The following is a 20,079-nucleotide window of genomic DNA, read 5'->3' on the forward strand; positions in this document are numbered from 1 at the left end:
TGCTGCGTCTATGGGCACTGTTAGTTCTGCAGGATCTTGTGTGCCTACGGGCTGAGTCCCCAGGGCCAAAGACCTACCTGCTGGGTGCATTAGGCCACAATGAAGGCCAGCAGGGCCTAACCCCACTATCACAGCACAGGTATATAGACACTTGTGGTCTGAGTGCAGAGGCCATGCTCGGGCATTTCGGCTAAAGACACCTGCCCACCAGGAGCTGCTGTAGGGCAAAACCACTGCCTGAACCACGGCAACCTCCTGACTCATTAACAAGCTGGGTGAGACACCAACCTGCTCCTTAGCGCAACAGGCTTCCCAGCTTGGTATGTCCAGACCAGTTTGCCAAGTGCTACTTCACTTACTAAAAGTTTAAAGTGCTTGAGACAAAATTCAGCTGCATGAGGCAGGGAAAGTTGTTGCCTAACAGTGCCTGTGTTTCCAAAGGGCTAAGTAAGTTGAGACAGATGATGCAAAGAAGCAGCACTGCACTGCTGAAAGTCATCATTCATGGCCTCTGCCAGATCTGGGGAACCCCCAGGCTGCTTTCCTTTCTGGAGATGCAATCTGGGAGTAGGTGACTCGCTGGAGTAAGAAATACCACTGTATGAGAATGCACAGTGGCCTAAAAGGATGTTCTTTAGAAATAGCTTCCAAAGTACATTGCTGTGTCTGTCACTTGTACACCTGTGCTGGTGCTGCTGTTGGATATGCTATCTGCACCCAGCTGGGGTGCCAGCGGGCACAGGGAGTACACGCGAGTTAGCACTGCACCTCTGGACATCCATGGTCTGTCTGGGCAGCAAGTGCTGTCCCCCTCTGCCTCAGGCATAGACAAAATCCCATTTGAAGGGGAGCTGAAGACTTTTTAATAAGTTATACACTGCTGCCAACATCTACAATGCCTTTTTTCCCTTTCTTTTGGTATCACACAGAAAATAGAGGCAATGATTCATATATTGCAAGCCTTCTTGACACGTGCTGCATCTCGGCTTTCTCACTGGCTCAGAAGCTAATCAGAGGCTTATCTCATGCAGTGACGAGCTGCCTGCCCCTGCAACCCTCCACACAACAGAGGACACCGTGGCTTCCCTCAGAGACACAGTGTCCTGGCACTCTGCATGTTCAGCCAAGGCCACCCTGCAAAGATCACTTGGGAAGACCCTCCTGAGACGCTGTTCCGCAATCCCACCCTCACAGAGCTAACTCTCTGTGACTCTGGGACTTTGATGGGACTCAAAACAACAGTTACCTATTTCTAAGGAGGTGGGCACATGCTGCACAGAGACCCATCACCCTCCTGAGCAGCAGTGCTGGGTAGCCAGGGGCAGGTGGGGAAGACATCCCTGCAGTGTTCTGAGTTCAGCTATTAAATATGAAGGCAGCACTAGCAGCACACACCACTGCTTTTTCTTTTATTTACACAAGCAATGTGAAAATGAGACTATCATGGAATGAGGCCCAGAAGCTGTTTCACCCCAGACGGTTCCCCCAGTTTTGTTCATCAAAGCCACAGCAAGCCCCTTGCTGAGCACAGCAGCCAGCATGTGCGCAGCTGCGCCCCACAGGGAGGGCAGGCACACCCGTGATCCTCTTCACTCTGGCTTGTACCGTGTGGGGATCAAAGCAAACACATTCCCTATTTAAAAAGATTTAAGCCTTGGATATTATTTGTGTTAATTATTTCCTGCAAACATCCCACAGCGCAGGTACGACTGTATGCAGAGAAGCACTTGGAGAGTTCTGTGAAGCTGTTAATTTAGGCTTCTACACAGCTCAGTGGCCGAAGGGCTACAGCTATTAGACTGGGGGCCTATCCAAATAAGCAGAGCTCTTTTAATGACTGCAAAAGCCTTACTTCACAGTCTGAGCAGAGTTAAATATTCCTTTTGCATTATGTGGGTTAGAAATTCCTCAGAGAACAATGCTCATCAAGTAAATTTAAACCATTACGATGAATGGGTAAGAGATGATTGCAGCAAGGTGGTTTTAAAACCCTTTTTTGCTTGTCTGTGATTGAAAATTAAACTGTGGATGGATGCGGCTTTACTCCAAAAACGTGAATCATCACAGGACAATTAAACGTCCAATGTATGCCAAGCTGCAGTAAAATTGTTAAATATGTAAATATCTGTCTAAGTAAAATCATCAAAACATTAGCTCAAACCAGAGTTGGCTGAAGGCTCCTCTATTTTCCATCCTTAGGGACAGAAGACATTACAGATGCTGATGCTGATACCCGTAACACCAAGCACTTACATCCTGTTTTACCTCTATTGCTGCAAACCAGGAGCTTTGGGGGCCAGGAGCTGCAGAGCCGCTGCTCAGCATGTGCCAGAGCCAGCACAGGGCCTGCAATGGCACCAGCACACGGCATGAACACAAATTGCCTAATGATTTATCTAAGGCCTCACTAATGATTTATCTAAAGCCCCCTCCCCCCTTTAGGGGGGGGGGAAGGGAGGCACCAGCACCAATACCAGCACCAATACCAGCACCCACCAGTGCCCACTGCAGAGCTCAGCACAGGCGCCAAGACCACAGACCCAGGAGAAAGTAGGACCTGCACTTTCTCAGTAAGCCCAGGGCTTTTCGATGCATGTAGTCAGAAGAAAAAAGCAGTAACCACAGTGACACCCCTTAACACTGCTGTCTTTTTACAATCCACCTCCCATCCCACTCAGTAAGTACAGCACCAGCATCCAGATCCGGAGCGAAGTCCTCCAACGGGCTGTCTGGGTGACAATGTATTAATCTGGAAATGCTGCCTGAAGCATGACAGCAGATACATATATACATGAAATAAACTGTTTTCTTACTCTGTAAGGAAAAATGCCTGATGGCCCCAGGAGCAACTCAGTACGGAGGCAAGAATTAACTAGCTGTCTGGGGTTCTCAAAGGCTTAATCTGCAGTGAAACTGGAAGCTATAAAAGTGAGCCAAGAGTAATCATACCAACAATTTTATATATATAAATACAAAACCTGAGTACTTAAAATGCAAATTCTGACAGGATATAAATAAATTATAAGCTAGTATGGCCTGATTAATACCATGACAAAATTACTGAATATTTGGAATTTTTACGCTTACAGGTTAAAGGAACAATTTTCTGTTTCTGCTCTGAATATCAAGCAGAGGGGAGTGAGGCTTCTCCCAGCCATCAGAGGGGCTCCTGCTCGTGGCAGGGCTGCTCCTGCAGGACACGGGGCTATGGGGTCTCTGTGCTGCCTGGACCTGAGCAGCCGGAGCTCCTGGAGCACAGGCAAGCTCTGATTGAATTAACGGGCCATGCACTGCCTCCGGCCAGAGTTGGCTCTTTATATGCAAATTCAAGATAGAAACAGACATGGCAGGGCAGCACTGGGAGGAAGAGCAAATTTACTGGCATGCTGCTCACCAGGTGCAATCATCTCCCAAGGCCCAGAGTGCACAGCAAGCCCAGAAGATGAGCATTGCAGCATTGCTGTGCCTTCCCTCTCCAGCGCTCCCAAACATGGGAGCACTCCCAGGGCGCAGGGATGGCTGGTTTAATGGGTTTTGTGCATGCATCTCCCTTGCAGTAAATGAAAAATGTAGCCTTGGGTGTTTAGGAGGCCAGTTTTAATCTACATAGGTTGGCAGGAAAACTCATTTAGAGAAGGTACTTAGGCCGCAGAAGCCAATGTTGTGCTTGCAAATGCCATGGAGGAGGAGACATTTGGGAGCTGTCCCCCGGACAGAACAGGCACGGGTAGCATGGTGACAGTGACCGCAGCACCAGGGTACCCAGAGAGACAGCGTGCCTCGCGGTGTGCCTGCCCAGCACCCACACCACCCCAGCACCACGTGCCCGCTCCATCCTCGCCTAAGCATCACCTGCAAGAGCACCAGTGACTGAAACAGCAGCCAGCACCCCTGCCCTCAGACGCCAGACCCACCAAGCCAGCGCGGTGTTACTGGTACTGCTGCACACAAGCAGCACTGGCAGCGATTTTCTTCCAAGCCCATAAAAGAAAGGTTTCCTGACGATCCTGGTCTGACTTCACTCACCCGCAGTGTGGTAATCATGGAGGGGTCTCGGAGGCGTCCGTCTTCATCCTTGAGGTTGTATCCCTCCGGCCTCTTGTCTCGCTCACTGACTTTCCATAGCTTCACAGTTTTATCTGGGAGAGAAGACAGAGTTACGCCTGGCTGCTCCCAGAGGAACATCTGACAGGAACGGTAAGGCCACGTCAGTTGGCTTCCAAGTCGAAAGTCTGCCACATCCTCATCTTTAACATACTGAAAGCAACACAGTTACAAGGAAAGAAACCCTCCGAGAAAATGCAACTGCCACCATGGCACTTTGCCCTGAGAAGTTTTGTTTTCATACTCCTGCTGGACAACAGCTTGTGCACTTACTACATACGTAAGAAAATTATTGAACAAAAAATAAAACCATCAGATTAATGTACAAACAACATGAAAAGTGATTTCCCAAGGCAGGCAGCCTCAGAGATTATGCCTTGAATGCTGGCGTTCGACATACCGAGCCCCGTTCGACATTCGCTAAGCCCTGCACGAGGAGGTGACGAGGCACTGGCTATGACAGCAGGGCCCCGAGCGGCGCGGGGAAGCTGGGCTGCGTGTCCCCGCAGCCGGCAGTGCCACGCACACCTGCCCAGCTCCACTCTGCTGCCGAGCCGTGCGTGCCTGCACACAGCCGTCTCCACTCACCTGCTGAGCCACCGCCTTGCACACCCAGCCCGGCCCCGACAAGACACACAAGGAGGGGTGGGAGCATCCCCAGGGCTACCCTGGCTTAGGTTAGCCCCATCAAGTATGGGGGTCACCAGGCACAGCAGTGCTTGTGCTGCTACAGGGTGAGTGCCGGGGAGCTGACAGAACTCATTAGGCACAGAATGCTTCAACGTACGTAATTTTGCTTCTAATGTAGTTTAAGCAAGAAATACAGCATGGGAAGAGCGGAACAGAGCAATAGATGACTCAAGGCTAGAGGCAAGCTGGCAGATACAGCTGAATTCTGAAGGAGCAAGTCCTTGGGAATGTAAGATCTCTCTCGTGGAAACTCCCAGAGCAAGGTGAAATCATGATATAATTTATTCAGAAGTCACTTGTGACTTTCCCCATCCAGAAACTGAACCAACTCCAGCATCTATTATTGACTCTGAAAGCAGCCCTGATTTCCCTCACCACCAGTGCCCCACTCTGTCCCCTTCGGGCATCCCATTCACCCTGCGCCACAAAGTCCTCCAGGTGGTCTTTATATTGAACGATGGCGCTTTCTTTCCTCTCTCTTGGCAGACTCCACCAATAGTTTATCATCACTTCCACCAGTTTTTATACACAACTATATCGTTCATCTTAATTTTCCCCTTTACACAGCAATTGCAACTGACTGCCATTAAGTTTGCTTTTTATTAACCCACTTTACTGCAGGGCGTTTCTATATATAATGTTAGTTTAAGAGTAAGAACAAAAAGAAACGGCATAACATGGGAATATTTTACAAGGAGCTGTTTTGATAACCTGCTAGTATAAGAAACACCATCCCAAATGCAAAGATAATATCCCTGTTAATCAAAAAACTATTTAAAAACTAAATTAACAGAACATTATGCTCTATAATTAATCTTCATTGCATTTCAATGATTCCCTCCCCAGATGAGTTTAGTAAGTCTTTGAATTTTATTATAATGATCAATAGAGTCAATTCTACAATACAAAGTAAGTTGGTTATGGAAGATAATTAGACCCCTCCTTTTCCCCTGAAGTAATTAAGTCACATCCATCTTAAGGTCCCATTCATCCCAAGTAATATTCCTGGATCCTCCTGATATTTATCTGAATGTAACACGAAACTGCTGAGCTGAACGCAAATTCAAACAAATCATCTGTGTTTTTTCTTTAAAAACCACCACCACCAAATACAGAGTCCCCAGATTCCAAGCCCCCCCCCAAAAAAAAAACAAAAAAAAACCTGTCAGCAGTGGGAAAAGATTCACTCCCTTTCAGTGAGTGAAAGCTGTGAAATAAAGACAAAAGCTCGTGCACGAGAATCAGGCTCCGCCAGAACAGTTTGGCCGGGTTCTTGTTACCCTCTTTATATTGGTGTTTGCTGTGAAGTGAGTCAACACTTTTTAAAAAAACATGTTTCTTCAGCAGAACCCTCACAGGGAAGCTCCCTCTGCCTCTCCAGGGCCGGGGGAGCCACGGCCATGGTCACGTACCGTTGGTGGAGAGCAGGAAATAGGCTGCATTTTGCTGTGGGAGCCATCGTATTTTATTGATCTTCTCTTCTATCTCCAAACTCTTCAGGTAATCGAACTCTGGCTCGTGGCTCTGGAAAGTGCTGTAAACATTGTATTCTCCCCTGCGATGGGGTTGGTTTTTGCTCTGCAGGAAGGGGGATAAAGAGAAATTTAAGACATGGAAAGGAGAAAATATTCTGTTGACTCTCTTGTCCTCCAAGGTTGTTGCACAGTAGTGAGCACCTCACCGCGGTGACACGTGGCAGCTCAGGTGAGAAAGCCGAGACCTGCGCAGCACCCCCCTCCCATGCCAGCTCCAGCACGCCGGCAATGCCAGGCTGGGGCACTGCTCTCGTGCTGCGCCCACAGCGAGCGGAGCCCCCCCGGTCACCTCCAGGAGAAACTTCTAAGGAACAACGAGGGCTGACGGCGAGCCAACCCCAACCAGCATGCTGAAAGCAGCACCAGAGACACGACCGGGATTGCTCCACTTGCACAGGATAAGGAGAATCCATCCCAAAGACGCACAAATATAAAAGCAAGAATAAAACAATCACAGAAAGGAGACAATCTCTGCAAGAATTAATTCTGTATAACATGGCTCAGCGCTCAGTCTTGAAAGGTATTGTGTATCTCCAAATCCCATGCAGTGAACCTTCCAGCATCAGGCTCTGAATGGGGAGGAGGTAATTAAATGAAAACTGTTGTGCAGATTAACTTCCCGCATACAAGCTATGTGTTTGGGCTGGTGAAGTCCCATTTGTCTCCTGGAGCAGAGTAGTGTTTCAGGACAGGAGGTGAGTGGAATATATCCTGCATGATGTTAGGAAGTGGAAAGTTCAAGAAAAGCAGTAGAATAATAAAATGAGAGGTAGATGAGAAATGGAAAGGCAGATGAAGTGTCTATGCATGTAGCCTTTAACCTATCCATTCATCCAGCATATACAGAAACAGTGTGGACATTACAACTTTGAGTAAAATTTCAGGGGCTCCAAGAGCACTGGGAATGGCATGGTCATGGCTGGAGGTACTTAGGTGCACCAGCCTGCTCCAACCTGCTTTGTGCTGCATAGAGCTGCAATGAGACTAATAGGATGCAGGAAATGCCATGTGTTTTTAAAGGGTGTTTTACAAGATCCTGCTTCTGATAATAGTCACTTTTCGGTTTTGAGTCTGCCAGGAGAGAACTGAGGTTAAGAGTGACACATACGGATTAGGAAACAGCAGGAAGCTTTTTTTAAAAGGATAAAATGGGCATTTTGCATTCACTCGCACTTACCTCCTGCTCACGCTGAAATATTACAACCCGACCCCCCTTGTCCCCTGTTGCTAGTAATTCTCCTGTGTGGTTGAATTCAACTGTAGAGATAATGTCAGCTGAAAAGAAGAAGACAAAGACAATTTAAGTAACTGTACACTGGCTTCTCACAGGCATCTAAAAAGCACCATTCCCCATGCAGCTAAAGGTAACGTGTATTGTCAGCACTCTGTCTCCCCTGTGAAATTTCCTTAAGTCTCAGTTTTTCTGTTGTATACAACAATGGTCACAGAATTTTGGAACTTTGTTGTCTGGAGGGGCATGACCCCAGGCCTGATCTGACTCGGGTCTACTTCCCATCCCTGCTGTGCTGGAGGCTGGCAGGGTGCGGAGCTGGGACCCCCGCAGCATGCTCAGGAGAGCCGTCCCCACGAGGGAACGAGGCCCCGAGGGGCATGGCAGTGAGCAGTGCCCGGCCAGCTCCACACTGTCACCACTGCCACCCCCTCCTCCCTCGGGCTGTGGGGCTTCACCCGCAGAGAGAGGGGGACTGCAGCCGGTGAGGACCCCTGACCTCTGCCACCCTAACCCCTTGGGCAGGGACCACACTGATGGTGCCGGTTTTCTCTGTGCGTTGCTGAATCTCCCTGGGTCCATCAGGACAAAAAGTAGTGATGCCTTTCATTCCTCCTTCACCCAGCAGCCACCATGCTCTCGCCATTCACCTTCCCCTGGAATGGGGCTGGTGCCCGCTGTCACCACCAGCACACAAAACTCCCCGGCAGGGGCAGGTGCGAGGTTACTGCAAGAGGAGAGGAAACACTCACAGACCTGTGGCTTGTGAACGCTTTAATCTGCAGCATTTACCCTTGAGGCAAAGCAGGCAGGAGAACTGCTAATGATTGGATTTATTAGGGCTATTTTTAGAAGGATGTCAGAGGTTAATTCTGTGGCAATTATTGCCCAACTGGTGTCACTGACTGCCTTCAAGCACAGCATTCAGCAAACACAAAGCAGGGGTAGGAAAAAACTGAAGGCAGGCTCAGAGACCCAGTACTTGGTGCAAGATTGATTTTGCAATGAAAGGCACTTAGTTATTATAACAGCTGGCTCATTCCTGCAAGGAAGGCTGACAGAATTTGCATTTCTATTCTGCTCTCATTTGCCCATACTCATGGGTTTGTACAGCCTGCAGACGAAGCCTCCTGCACCCCTCAGACGCAGGCAGACCCCATGTGCAGGCTGTGTGGGCAAATACGTCTGCGTGTGCAAATGCCTGTGTGTGCAAACACGGCCACACAGCCAGGCCACTGGTGCTGCCCAGACTGCGTGCCCCTTCTGCACCCTCCAGAGCACTCCGAGCGCTGTAACCATTCTCTCGCTTATTAGCTGTGCCATGTGCCAGTGCGAGAAATATCTAAAACACACAGCATGAGTTGTCCCTTCTTCTCCCTCCTGTGATCTTTATCCTTCTTGCTCACCCATTAGAAAGTCACTAGAGCAGACTGGAAAAGACAAGGAGAAAAGGACATAAACCCAGACTGAGACTGCCACAGACCTCTGCAGCTGCTGCGAGCGCCCTGTATGGCCCATGCCTTCTGTGCTGCTCGCCACCAAACGATGCTGCGGCTGTGGCAGCCCCACGGGGGTCTCAGAGCTCTGAGCTCCCACCAGCAACCACACAGCCCGGGGCTGCCTGCCAGCACAGCCAGCGCTCCAGCTGCTTTGCCCCTCGTCTTGGACCAGAGCAGCCTGACGACATCATCATACCCTCGTACATTACTTCTGCCAAGTAGCAGGCCTAATTCCTCCAGGCTTTATATCCCAAAGTCCTTTCAAAGCTTGCGCCGGCCTAAACAACAGTGATGAGCAATTACTCAGCCGCACTTCAATAATGCAATTGTACAAAACCATGAGTCTTCAGGCTCCTTTGGATGGCAGACCCCCTCTCGTGGATGGCTCCATCCATAACTGCAACCCTCAGCCATTCTGTCACAGCTCCAGGGTAACGGAGATACCTGGGATCTTCATAAGCCCTTCAGAGTGAGCAAATAATTTCTGGTGCTGGCAGAAAGAAAGCACCACAGCTACCTGCCCCAGCCCCCTGTGCAGCCCCACAGCCACGCGCCCCACGCCGCATTGTGCCCATCCCAGGATGGTGCCAGAGACACATGTGAGGACCAGTGGGTGAGAAATTTGAGGCAGAGAACATCTTCCATTTATTCACGCAGCCCAACACTTTTTGTCTTCAAGGTAACATCTCCACTCACTTCCTGGGTCCACCCTGCCCTGATGATGTGCAAGGAGCCCACCACGTCTGCTGAGCTGTGAAAGTCCAGATGGCAGCAGGCAGGTAAGTAACAAACTCCATGCTGCTGCTATTAATTTTTGTTCCTCTTCTCCATATTATCCCATCTCTCCAGCATTAAGCATATTTGTAATGACATGCGAATGCATTCTGAAGTTCGTCTTAATCCATTTACAACATTTGGCTGCTGTGAATAGATTAAGGAAATTATTTCCCTGCAGACAGAGGTGTCACTGCAGAGACAAGACCCAAGGGGGCTAGTGGCCAACATTCCCACCTGAACAAACAGAACCGGGGAGTGCACCGGGGCTGAGCTGTCTGCGCTGGACAGCTCTAGGTGAAGCACCTTGTCCTCTTGCTTGGAGCCATTCTGCTTCAGCCTGCACTTGTGGGTAGCAAAATCTGCCAGGAAGGTTTTAACCATCTGTTAATAACATTAATGAAAGTGTTGAAAAGCATTGCAAAAGGGCCAGACTCTATTCTTGCTAGCACTGGTGAAAAGCCAGGCTAACAGCAGTGGAGTTGGCTGCACCACCAAGGAATGATAATATCTGTTAGGAATTTCAGTCTTTTTGGGGTTAGTGTCAAGCTACTGAATGGCTCCTGAGCTTCTCCAGATGCACCTGTTACTCCTCTCTTGACTGGGTTTGAATTACTGTTTAAATCCCATCTTGCAACTAGAAAAACAGTTTGTGGAAGGTTTTTCTTTCTTTTCTTCTTTTTTCTGGTTTTCCTTATGCAATACAATCTACACATACATAAAACCTCTTGTAACATATCATATCGCTGCCAGCAGGTTTACAATGCACCAGTGCACCAGCTAAGGTGATGCACAGCCCATTACCATTTTCACCCAACACAGATCAGAAGCAACCAAGAGACCCAAGGTGAAAAAAAAACAAGCAAAAAAGCCTGATCTTTCAAAGATTTGTTGGAGACTTGGGTGGGGAGAGGTAGGAACAATACTTGCAAGAATAGCTGGGTTATCTGACACCCTTTACACTGCAAAACCAAGTTAGATGCAACAGCCTTTTCCACCCTCGAGTTACCCTCCTGCATGATGACTTGGGCAGGAGTTAGCCAGAGATGTAACAACACAAGAAAGAAGTGCCAAGCATCCAAGCGGGGCCCTGAGAGAGAATCCAGAAGGGTTATGGAAAGCAAAGGAAAGGGTGCAGCCAAGCCCCACATGCACATAGCGCAGTGCTGGAGCATGCGGCCTCCTGCACCCCTTCTACTAGGAAAACAAATCTCTCTGGTACCCACCCACTTCTGTAATCTCAGATTTGCCTGACTGATAGGCCAGAGCTGCAAGGATCCATGAAGTTCTTTGGATGAGGGAAGCCTTTGCAAGGAAGCTGTGTTGAAGCAAGGAGCTTAGAAAGGAAATCAGGAAAACTTCAGCAAACAAAACACCCATCTGACATAATCTCTTTCATACAGTCACCCCACCCAGTGAATGCCTCCCAAAGGACAGGAGGGGGAGTGCATTTTCAACACTTGTTAAGCATTGACAATGATTACCTAGACAGGGCACATCTCACCCATGCTGCTACAAAATCGGATGGACTTGCTACAAAATTTGAGGATCCTGTAGAATCAGAAACCAATCTGCAATTTCAAAGAAAGGATGCTGGGTACAAAAAATGTAAGAAAAACATATCCCAAAAGATGTCTCCCATTCTCACATGCAAGTGCATCCCTAGCTGCGGATAGGTCTCACAGCTAAAATCAAATGCTTAAGCACCGAGAGATTTTGTGTGGAGCCAAATCCAGTTCAGCAGCTTGAGGTAAACCCTAATTCAGGCAGAAGTTTTCATTCATGACAGTTTCCAGTTGGCAATGTATTTAACAGGCACACTTGAGGCAATGCTTTGTAACTGTAACACTAGTTTCCAACTACCTGTCCTCTGCTAAGTACTTAGCCACCCATTAGCCTCCCCAGCCACCCGTTTCTCACCCAAACACGCAGGCACCCAAACACGCTGCCGTGCACTCCAGCAGCCCACAGGCCCCGCGGCGGCCCAGCAGCTGTCCCCAGCACTGCTCCCCGCACCCCGGGGGGGGCACGTGGGGCCTGCTGCAGGGAGGACAGGGAGGGGGCTCCCGGCATCCCTGTGGAGCTGCCCGCGAATGCCTGAGGACACCTGAACAGCAGAAACACACCTCGAGCAATAATGAATAGCACCTGAGGCCGGCTGGCACGTGCCGAGCGGTGCAGGTGGTGGGTGGCCCCCGGGGTGGTGCGTGCCACCACAGTGTCCTCACCAAGTCCTGTGTTAGCAGAGGTGTCACCCAGAGAAAGTGCTGGGAACAGATTTAGAGCAAGAAGCTGCCACAGCAGCCCAGGGCCTGTAAAGGTCACACAGAGCAGTGTTAATGTGCACCTCACACTAGGAGGTATTTTTTTCCTTCTAAAATTACACCTTTGAAAGCGTACTTGCTTTGCACTACTTAATCTTCTCCATCACCAGCCACTGGTTTTAGGTCACTTGGTTTTTCAAGGAATTAAAATAGCTTTCCTGGCTGCAGCGAGACGTTCTTCAGACTGCGGCTGCTACCTGATGGGTGCCAGGAGCAGGCTCCCTGAGCCGGGCAGCTCGCTCCTGCCCACAGCCAGGCCTTCCTGCAGCTTGGTCACAGAACTGGCTAACAGCACAATTTCATCCCTTAAGAAAATTAACCCCAAACCCACACTCTCCCTCTTTATGGGAGACGGGTGTAAATCTGGCTATGCAAACAGTTTTTGCACCTGACATGCCTGGCGCTGCACAAGCCATGTGCAGGCTGCTGAAAGATGCTGAAGAGCTCTGCCCAGCACCAGCCCCATCCAACGCCCACCCACAGCAGTGGGACCTCTCCACGGACACAGGCGGGCTGCACTCCTGCTCTTCCCCGACACCTCTGAGTGATAACTGCAGCCCAGCATTACACGGGAAAACACCTCCCACGGGAAAAAGGAAGGAGCTTTAAAAAGATTAAAAGGCATCAGCAGAGTGTAGCACCAGACCCTCGTCAAAGATGTCTCGCGGCAAAGTTGTGGCCCCGGTGCAGGCTGGCTGGTTACAGGCTGCCGCCTGCTAATCTCCTCCCGCTGCGCTCGAGACAAGACCAGGCAATTATTTATTAAAATTCACATTTATGTGTATTGAAATGATCAATAATTTACGTCCATTTCTCCTAAGGTTCCTACAGTAGGTTAGTGACAACAAAAAGGAAAAAAGCTTCTCCTTTTTTGCTTTTTTGTTTCCTTCATTGTCCCCTACATGCTCAGTGCCCCGAATGCAAGGAATTTAAAGAAAACTGTTTCCATGGAGACCCTCCCCTCCGAGCAGCACCAGCCCGCAGCTCTCCCTTTCTGAGAGCATTAATGTTCCTTCACGCTTTCATGCTAAAAATATCGAAGACTGGATTTGATTTTCACTGTAGTGGTGCAGCTTTATCAGAAAAATAGGAAATTTATAATACACACACACACACGGGTACACGCACATGCTCAACAGCAGGTTTCCCCCCTCCCCCTATTCTTTTGTCAAGTGAAGGTGCATTCTCCAGGTAAAGAGGAAACGAGCCAGTTATTAAACAGAAAGAGGGCAAAAACAGAGGGCTGAAGTCAGTGCCGAAAGCTGGATCCCCGCAGTGCCTGCCCCTCTCGCCCACGTGCGGCGTCCAGGCACCCCACCTCTGCTCCTGGTGCCCTGTCCGTGCTCTGTCCCACCTGCCCTGGGAGGCAGGGACCGCCTGCGCCTCCCCTCTGCCTGGCATCTCTAGGGCCTCTCTTGCACAGAATCGCTGAGTTTTCAGCGATTGGATCAGCCCTCCAACCGCTCCAACGGGCTGCAAGGTTGTAAAGAGGTGCTCTGTGGCACAGAAAGCTGAGAAGAGGTTCAAAGCCAGGAAAGACAGGGAAAAATCTGCCTGCATGGTAAGAATACCCTTTCCAGCTGAGGTACACGTGTTACAGCAACCTTTAGCAGCAAGAGCTTTACAGGGACGTGGCCCCCTGGTGCCACCCAAATGGAGCAAAGTGCAGCTGGCAGGGTCACACGCAGCCGGGACATGCGATCAATCCTCCTCCAAACTGTGTGGACTCCCACAGGGGGCAGGAGGGAGAAAGGGGGCAGGACAGCAGAGGTTAAACTGGGATCTAATGGCACGCAAAATCACGTGTGATTGATCTGCATTGATTTTTCCCTGCTGAGGGGAATGATAGCCTGGCAAACAGAAATCAATTCCACTGCATTAAGCCCAGTAAGAATCTGGTATCATCAGCGAAATGCCCCGAAACATTATTACATGCCGACAAAGCAAACCAGAGCACAGCACTTGGTGCGCAGCATCTGCACCTGCCTGACCTCTCAAGGCGAGCCAGGCAGGGCTGTGGTGAAGGTGGGACAGCAAGGCTCCGCTGCTCTGCACGGTGCAAGAGCGCCTCCAAATCCTGGGGAAAATTCCAACCCATTTCTTTCCGTGTGGTAAGTCCTGATCTCCCAGCAGCTTCAGGGAGGGCCAGGCGGGATGCTGAGCTCTGCAGTCTGGGTACGATTTCCTGTCACGATGTTGCAATGCTACAGAGCTAGCAGCAGCTGTTAATCTTCCCCAAAATGGAATAAATCTCCTAGATTTAAATGCTAAAAATACTGTCACATTCAAAATTTCTCTGCCCTTGTTACAGCAGAGAATATTTTAGTGCTACCGACCTAGAATAAAGAATTTTCCATCTGGTAGCTCCTCCAGTGTCTCTCTGTAGCTTTCCCCACCACAGTGCCTATTTCAAAGTGCCTACATGAAAGAATTCTAAGACTTAGAGAGAGCTACCTCTCCATGGCGAGAGCATCACATCAAAGTACCTGGCTCCCCACCCAGGCCTGCCATGGGAGCATCTGGACACTTCTTGTTCATGGGTAGGAAGGAATAAGAAGACAAGGAAGTGGTCTGATTTCCAAGTACTTTCTGAAAGCTTGTCGTATCCAGAGACATCCCTGGTTGCTGAACTCTGAACAGCTGATCCAGGAAACAAATTCATGGCTGTTAACCTGGATGTTAACCTTACCTAGATCTTCGTATGTGAAAGCTCTTTGTCCTCAGGAGGAATACACACTGCTTTTCTAGCAAGAACAATGTTGTGCTGACCACTACAGCAAATGACTCTGATTATCATTACTTACATGTATACTCCAGATATTGCCTCGCAGAACTAGGAAACCCTAATATGTGTACACCATTGCTAAAATATTATTGCAGCAAAACGGTCGGTGCACAGACACCAGCATCAACATTTTGCCAAGGCGCTCAGTGTGCCACGCATTCTGTCTTTCTGGTCATCTTGCTATAGCCATCTGTTAGCTTATCAGTAAAACCTATTGATTTTTTAAAAATTTTAATTAGAAGCACCCAAATGTCATCTAAGTGAGTTAAATTTGGAAGCTGCAAGCTTTCCTCTCATGTACAGCAGCTGTTTTCAGCTTATGACTGAAATTTATCATTTTGCACTGATGTCATTCTCTGTTCCTCTTCCATTACTCCAGTTTGAAGCGTATGGAGCGCTCATCTCGGATGAATGCAGATAGTATAACATGCGGTCACTTTTACAGAGATTTCCTCTCTCAAGTGAGGTTTCTAATAGGGCGCTGATATTGAGCATTCAGTAACTAGCAGCATTTACAGAGATTTACTCCATTAAGAATAAGAAAATACACACACAGGGACTGATATTAACAATTTTACCAGTGGGTAAGTCCAGGCATGGGATGGTTAAACAAGCTGCTGGGGATCCCATAACCAATATCCACCACATGGGTTACTTAGCTCAGAATTTCTCCCATCAGAGATTTTTTTTGTTTTTCACCTCCTTCCCATTTTTCTCACATCTGAACAAAGTCATGAGCAGCAGGCTCCTCATGTCAGATTTCTCACAGGGTCCTCCCTTGCCCGCACGGCTCCTCTGCCTGTCCACAGCTCCCCTCGAGGTCTGCCATCATGGGGTTCCCCCATGATACCTTACAATCAACTTCCCTCCTGTTTTATGCTCTACAGACGGTTTCCGTAACAGCTGCGATGATAACAGATGGTTCACAGGAATAAGACAGTGTGGTGCTGAAAACGGCACGACCCGAGTGCGTGAACAGGCACGTTTCAGATCTCAAGACCTCCAGGCTGGGCACTTACATGACGGATATCACAACTGTTCACTTTCTCACCAGTTCTCGAAGGAAGATTGCTTTGCTTTTGTCTCCTCTGAAGCTTCTGGGATCAGACATCTCATCACCAAAATGCCACTGCTGGCCAAACGTGCATGCTTGCTTTTCAGGGGGGCTCCAGTTACAAACTGGAGACTCTGGCCCCCACCAGGTGTTGCCCAAAATGCTCCATCCCCAAAGCTGACAAGCCATAATGTAGGTGACACAGCCTATCTCTGTAGACTAACTACAGCAAAGGACAAAGCTGAAGAAGGATGGATGGCCTATTGGAAGTGGAGATCTGTTCAGATAGCATGGACCAACAGCAGCATTCTGGTAAGGAGGTGAGGAAAGGAGAGCATCTACTCGTCTGTCTGTGTGTGAGGGATGTGGGGAGGCAGTGTGGAGGGAGAACAGCCGGTGGAACACAGGGGTCCCAGTACCCACAGGAGAATGGGGAAAGCCCAGCAAAGAACGTATCCAGTGGATGACAAACACCTTCTGCACAGAGCATCCGAGCCACCTCGGCAACCCTCTACCTTTAGAGGAAGACTATGTGGAAGCCACAGGCTTCAGAGAGCACTACCTTTTGAAAGAATAAGCTTAATATCCCAATTCTGTGCTTAGGAGAAAGTACGCACACTAAAGCTACACACAGACTGTCCCTGGCATTTGTTGCCTAGATTTGAATTTAATCAGCTAAGGAAGGCTTAATTCAGCATCTGGAGCTGTATCAAGCAGGGGAGCACCTACAAGGGTTTCCCTCCCATGGGGCTCAAGCTGCTGTATCCCTGGGGTGCCCAGCAGTGCTACCTGAAGCACAGCGCCGCAGGTACTTGGTCTGAAACAGCCCAGGCCTGAGCAAAAGCTCAGCCAGGGCCACAGTGCTCCACCAACAGCACTGGCATCTGCCTATGGGCACCCTGCTCCTGCAGCTCCCTGAGCACATCTCTAGCCTGCTGCCGTGTCCCCTTGAGGGGGCACAAACTCCTCCTTGAAGCAGGGGAAAAACCCACGTTTGCCCAGGAAAAACCCAACAGAGCCCCTGCACCAGGCCAGTCCCCAGGACTTGGATTGAAACTCGTAATGAACTGGATTTTCTGCCTACTTTAACATTTCTCTCAACGGAAGCTGAATGTCTGTGCCATCACCTTCAGTCAGCCCCTGGAAGAGCTCATCTCAGGACATTTTCCATGCAGTATTTTAATTAAACCTTCCTTTTCTCATCTCAGAGTTAGGTTCATTAAATGATGTTCTGAGCCACTAAAATGAATTGATTAAAAGTAATTTGTGAAGCAGCTGAAGGACATCATAACTACAAATGAGTTAAATCTGTGGAACTTTGCATTTTTTGCTTATATTGGTTCACAGTGTATGTGCATGTACGTTTCTGTACCTCGTAAGACTCAGCATCATTTGATGTAATGATTCAGAATATGTAACAGGCACAGCCTCTGCAAAGGCCTGTCCAATTCAAACACAAAGCAGACAGCAGCTAACCAAATTAAGAACGTGCCTACGTGGTGCCTGCCAGCCACAACACCATACAGCAAAATCAGAAGCAATGCTGCCTGAGGAGGTCAGAAGGCATTCAAGTGTTTGTTGTGTGTGCTGCTTTCACCCTGGAAATTTCCTACTATCTGAGTAAGAAAGTATTGTGTCTCTTGCTAGTAAGTAGCAGGGAGTAAAAAACAAATAAACCAAAACCAACCAACCAACACCAAACCAAACCAAACCAACCAATATTGTTATACTTGCGATTTATTAAACGTAAATTATTTTTTTGAAACTGATCGTGATTTTCCATTTCAAAAAACACACATCTGTTTGTACTCTCATTTCCCAACTTAGATATGATCCAGTACACAGCTTAAATACGTCCTTATGTTTGTCCAGAAAAAGGTACAACCATGCTTATTTCCCTGCATGATAAATCACTACTCAGTCTGTATCTGAAATAGAGAGGTCACGGCCGTGCTATTTTTCGGATCTGATAGGTTGTGAAAATAAGAATTCATCTTTGACATGAGAGAACTAATATCTTTCAGCTTAAAGATGTCCACGGTTGGCAACCCAGCTAGACTGTTAATCATTGTCATCATCTGAAAGAGATATGTACAGCAGACCTCTGAAAAACCTTTGATAACACACAGCCAAGGGGTACCCACTGATCGCTCTCTGGTAAAGCCCTTTCATTAGCACAAAACCAGCCTGTTAATTTTACCGTGAGTTGAGAGTGCAAACAATCAGGATTTCAGAGAGCTGAAAGAGTAAATATCCTCTGGACCAGCCTGGAGAGCTCAGAAGGCTCCCCTGCTCTTCGGCTGCTGCACACCGTGAGGTGTGTTAAGGGGACAGCTTCTGTGGGACGTCTCCAGCCTGGAGGCAGAGCCGGGCCCGCAGCGTGCTCAGCGGCCGACCCACCCCACGAGGCTCTCCTCAGAGCACCGTGCCCCACCTTGCCCCTTCGCTCAGTGCCCACGGACCCCCCCACAGCGTGCACGTGTCCCTGGGGGCAGCTCAGACCGGCTCCTCTGCACAGAGCCAGCAGCTGCCACGTCCCACCACCGCTCCGCTCCACCGGTACCAGCACAGCCGCGTCTTGCAAAACAACAAATTCGCTTACAGTCCCCGTGCTTTTCGTTTTAATTAATCATTGCACCACGGACTCTGTCCTCTCGGAAGGAAAATTTCATTTGGTTTTCATTTTAATCTATCTTTAGTGGACACAGGGCAGACAAAGTTTGCTTGTTATCAGGGAATAAACTCCAGGATGTAATAAGCTTCCAAATGGAAGTATGGACATTGGTTAGATCAAATGAAAATGCACTCTCAGTCAGATGGGATTTAATTAAGTTGATTCTGACAGGGAATTAAAGATCTTTGCTGGGAGCTGTTTCTGGTGTCGAGGGCTGTATCACTGAAGCTAAACACAATGCTTCCTGAGGCGGTATTAGTACAAACTATTTTGGATAAAATTGTTAGACTAAAATAATTTTGATGTTGTTCCTCTGCCACAGTGTAGGAATCAAAGCAGCAGCTTAACCTGGTTGTTCCTAGTGAAGTCTTATCATTAACACAAAAAGTTAATTGAAGTGCACAGAAAACGGACTTGTTCATGCCAAAACAAGTGACAAATACAGAGAGAAATACTGAAAATGTTCCTGTTATGTAAGGTCAAGCAGTGGCAGAAAGTCATTGCTTGGAGCCCCATCCCTTCCAGCATGGCTCGGGAAAGCACAAATGATGGGTGGACTCCTCCAAAACCCCAGCCCTCGGTCCACCCAAGGAGGCAGGGGACACATCTCACCCTTTGCTGCTTCTCCCTTGGGACCCCACTCAACAGAAAAGCGGGAGAAAACCCATTCCTCCGCCTGTGGCTGACCCCTGGACCACATCCCATCACCGTGTAGGGCACAGGGCTGGAGCCCCCATAGCGCTGCCAGCTCTTCCACAAGCCCGGGCATCTCACATCACTGACTTATGACCTGTGTCAAACAAAGGAGCAGCTGCAGCAGCAGCTCATCGCATGATCAGCACACCATTACCACTGCTGCGTGCATTGCTCAGGTTTAAAGACTCATACTGGTGGCGTTCAGGTGCGTGGGATATTAAATTTAATTAATAATTTCTGTGGAGGCCAAGCCTCTGGCAGGTATTTCCCTTGCCATCTTCCACAGTGACCTTTGGCTTATAAATGTTTCGGGCCTTGGCCAGCCACAGGCCCATACCGATCTCTGATTTATAGCACAGACTACAAGGCAAATATAGCAGACTTCAAGGTTTTCACAGCATCACCATTGAAAACATTGTTTTTTACGTTTTTTTTTTTGTTGTTTGTTTGTTTGTTTGTTTGTTTTTTAACTATGCACTGACAGACAATATAAAAGGTAATTTCCTAAGAGTTAGGGCCTCATCACAAGCAAAGGCAGAGAACTATTTCTCTTCTATTGCCCATGCTTTGTTTCAACAAACCTTTTGTTAGCGGTGAAGACGTGACTCTATAGCACATATATCATAGGTGCATTGAGTGACACAAACCAACTACAGGCATGGCAGGAGCAGTGCAAGCATGAAATGTGACTCTGATCCAGCAATAGCTGGGCT

At 48.6% G+C, this 20,079-nt stretch overlaps 1 protein-coding gene across 4 annotated transcripts in view; it reads right to left on the reverse strand.

Annotated features, from left to right (window-relative positions):
• The window catches only part of PPP2R2B (protein phosphatase 2 regulatory subunit Bbeta), a 93,774-nt gene that overhangs the window by 19,044 nt on the left and 54,651 nt on the right, over positions 1 to 20,079 (reverse strand). For all 4 annotated transcript variants that reach the window (XM_035339024.1, XM_035339023.1, XM_035339025.1 and 1 more), the window contains 3 exons: positions 7,507 to 7,604; positions 6,207 to 6,372; positions 4,027 to 4,139 (listed from right to left, as the gene is read on the reverse strand). In XM_035339024.1, coding sequence (XP_035194915.1) covers positions 4,027 to 4,139; positions 6,207 to 6,372; positions 7,507 to 7,604 — 377 coding nt within the window. The remainder of the gene's footprint in view (positions 1 to 4,026; positions 4,140 to 6,206; positions 6,373 to 7,506; positions 7,605 to 20,079) is intronic.

The sequence above is a fragment of the Oxyura jamaicensis genome, chromosome 13, assembly GCF_011077185.1.
Source record: "Oxyura jamaicensis isolate SHBP4307 breed ruddy duck chromosome 13, BPBGC_Ojam_1.0, whole genome shotgun sequence".
Taxonomy (NCBI): domain Eukaryota; kingdom Metazoa; phylum Chordata; class Aves; order Anseriformes; family Anatidae; genus Oxyura; species Oxyura jamaicensis.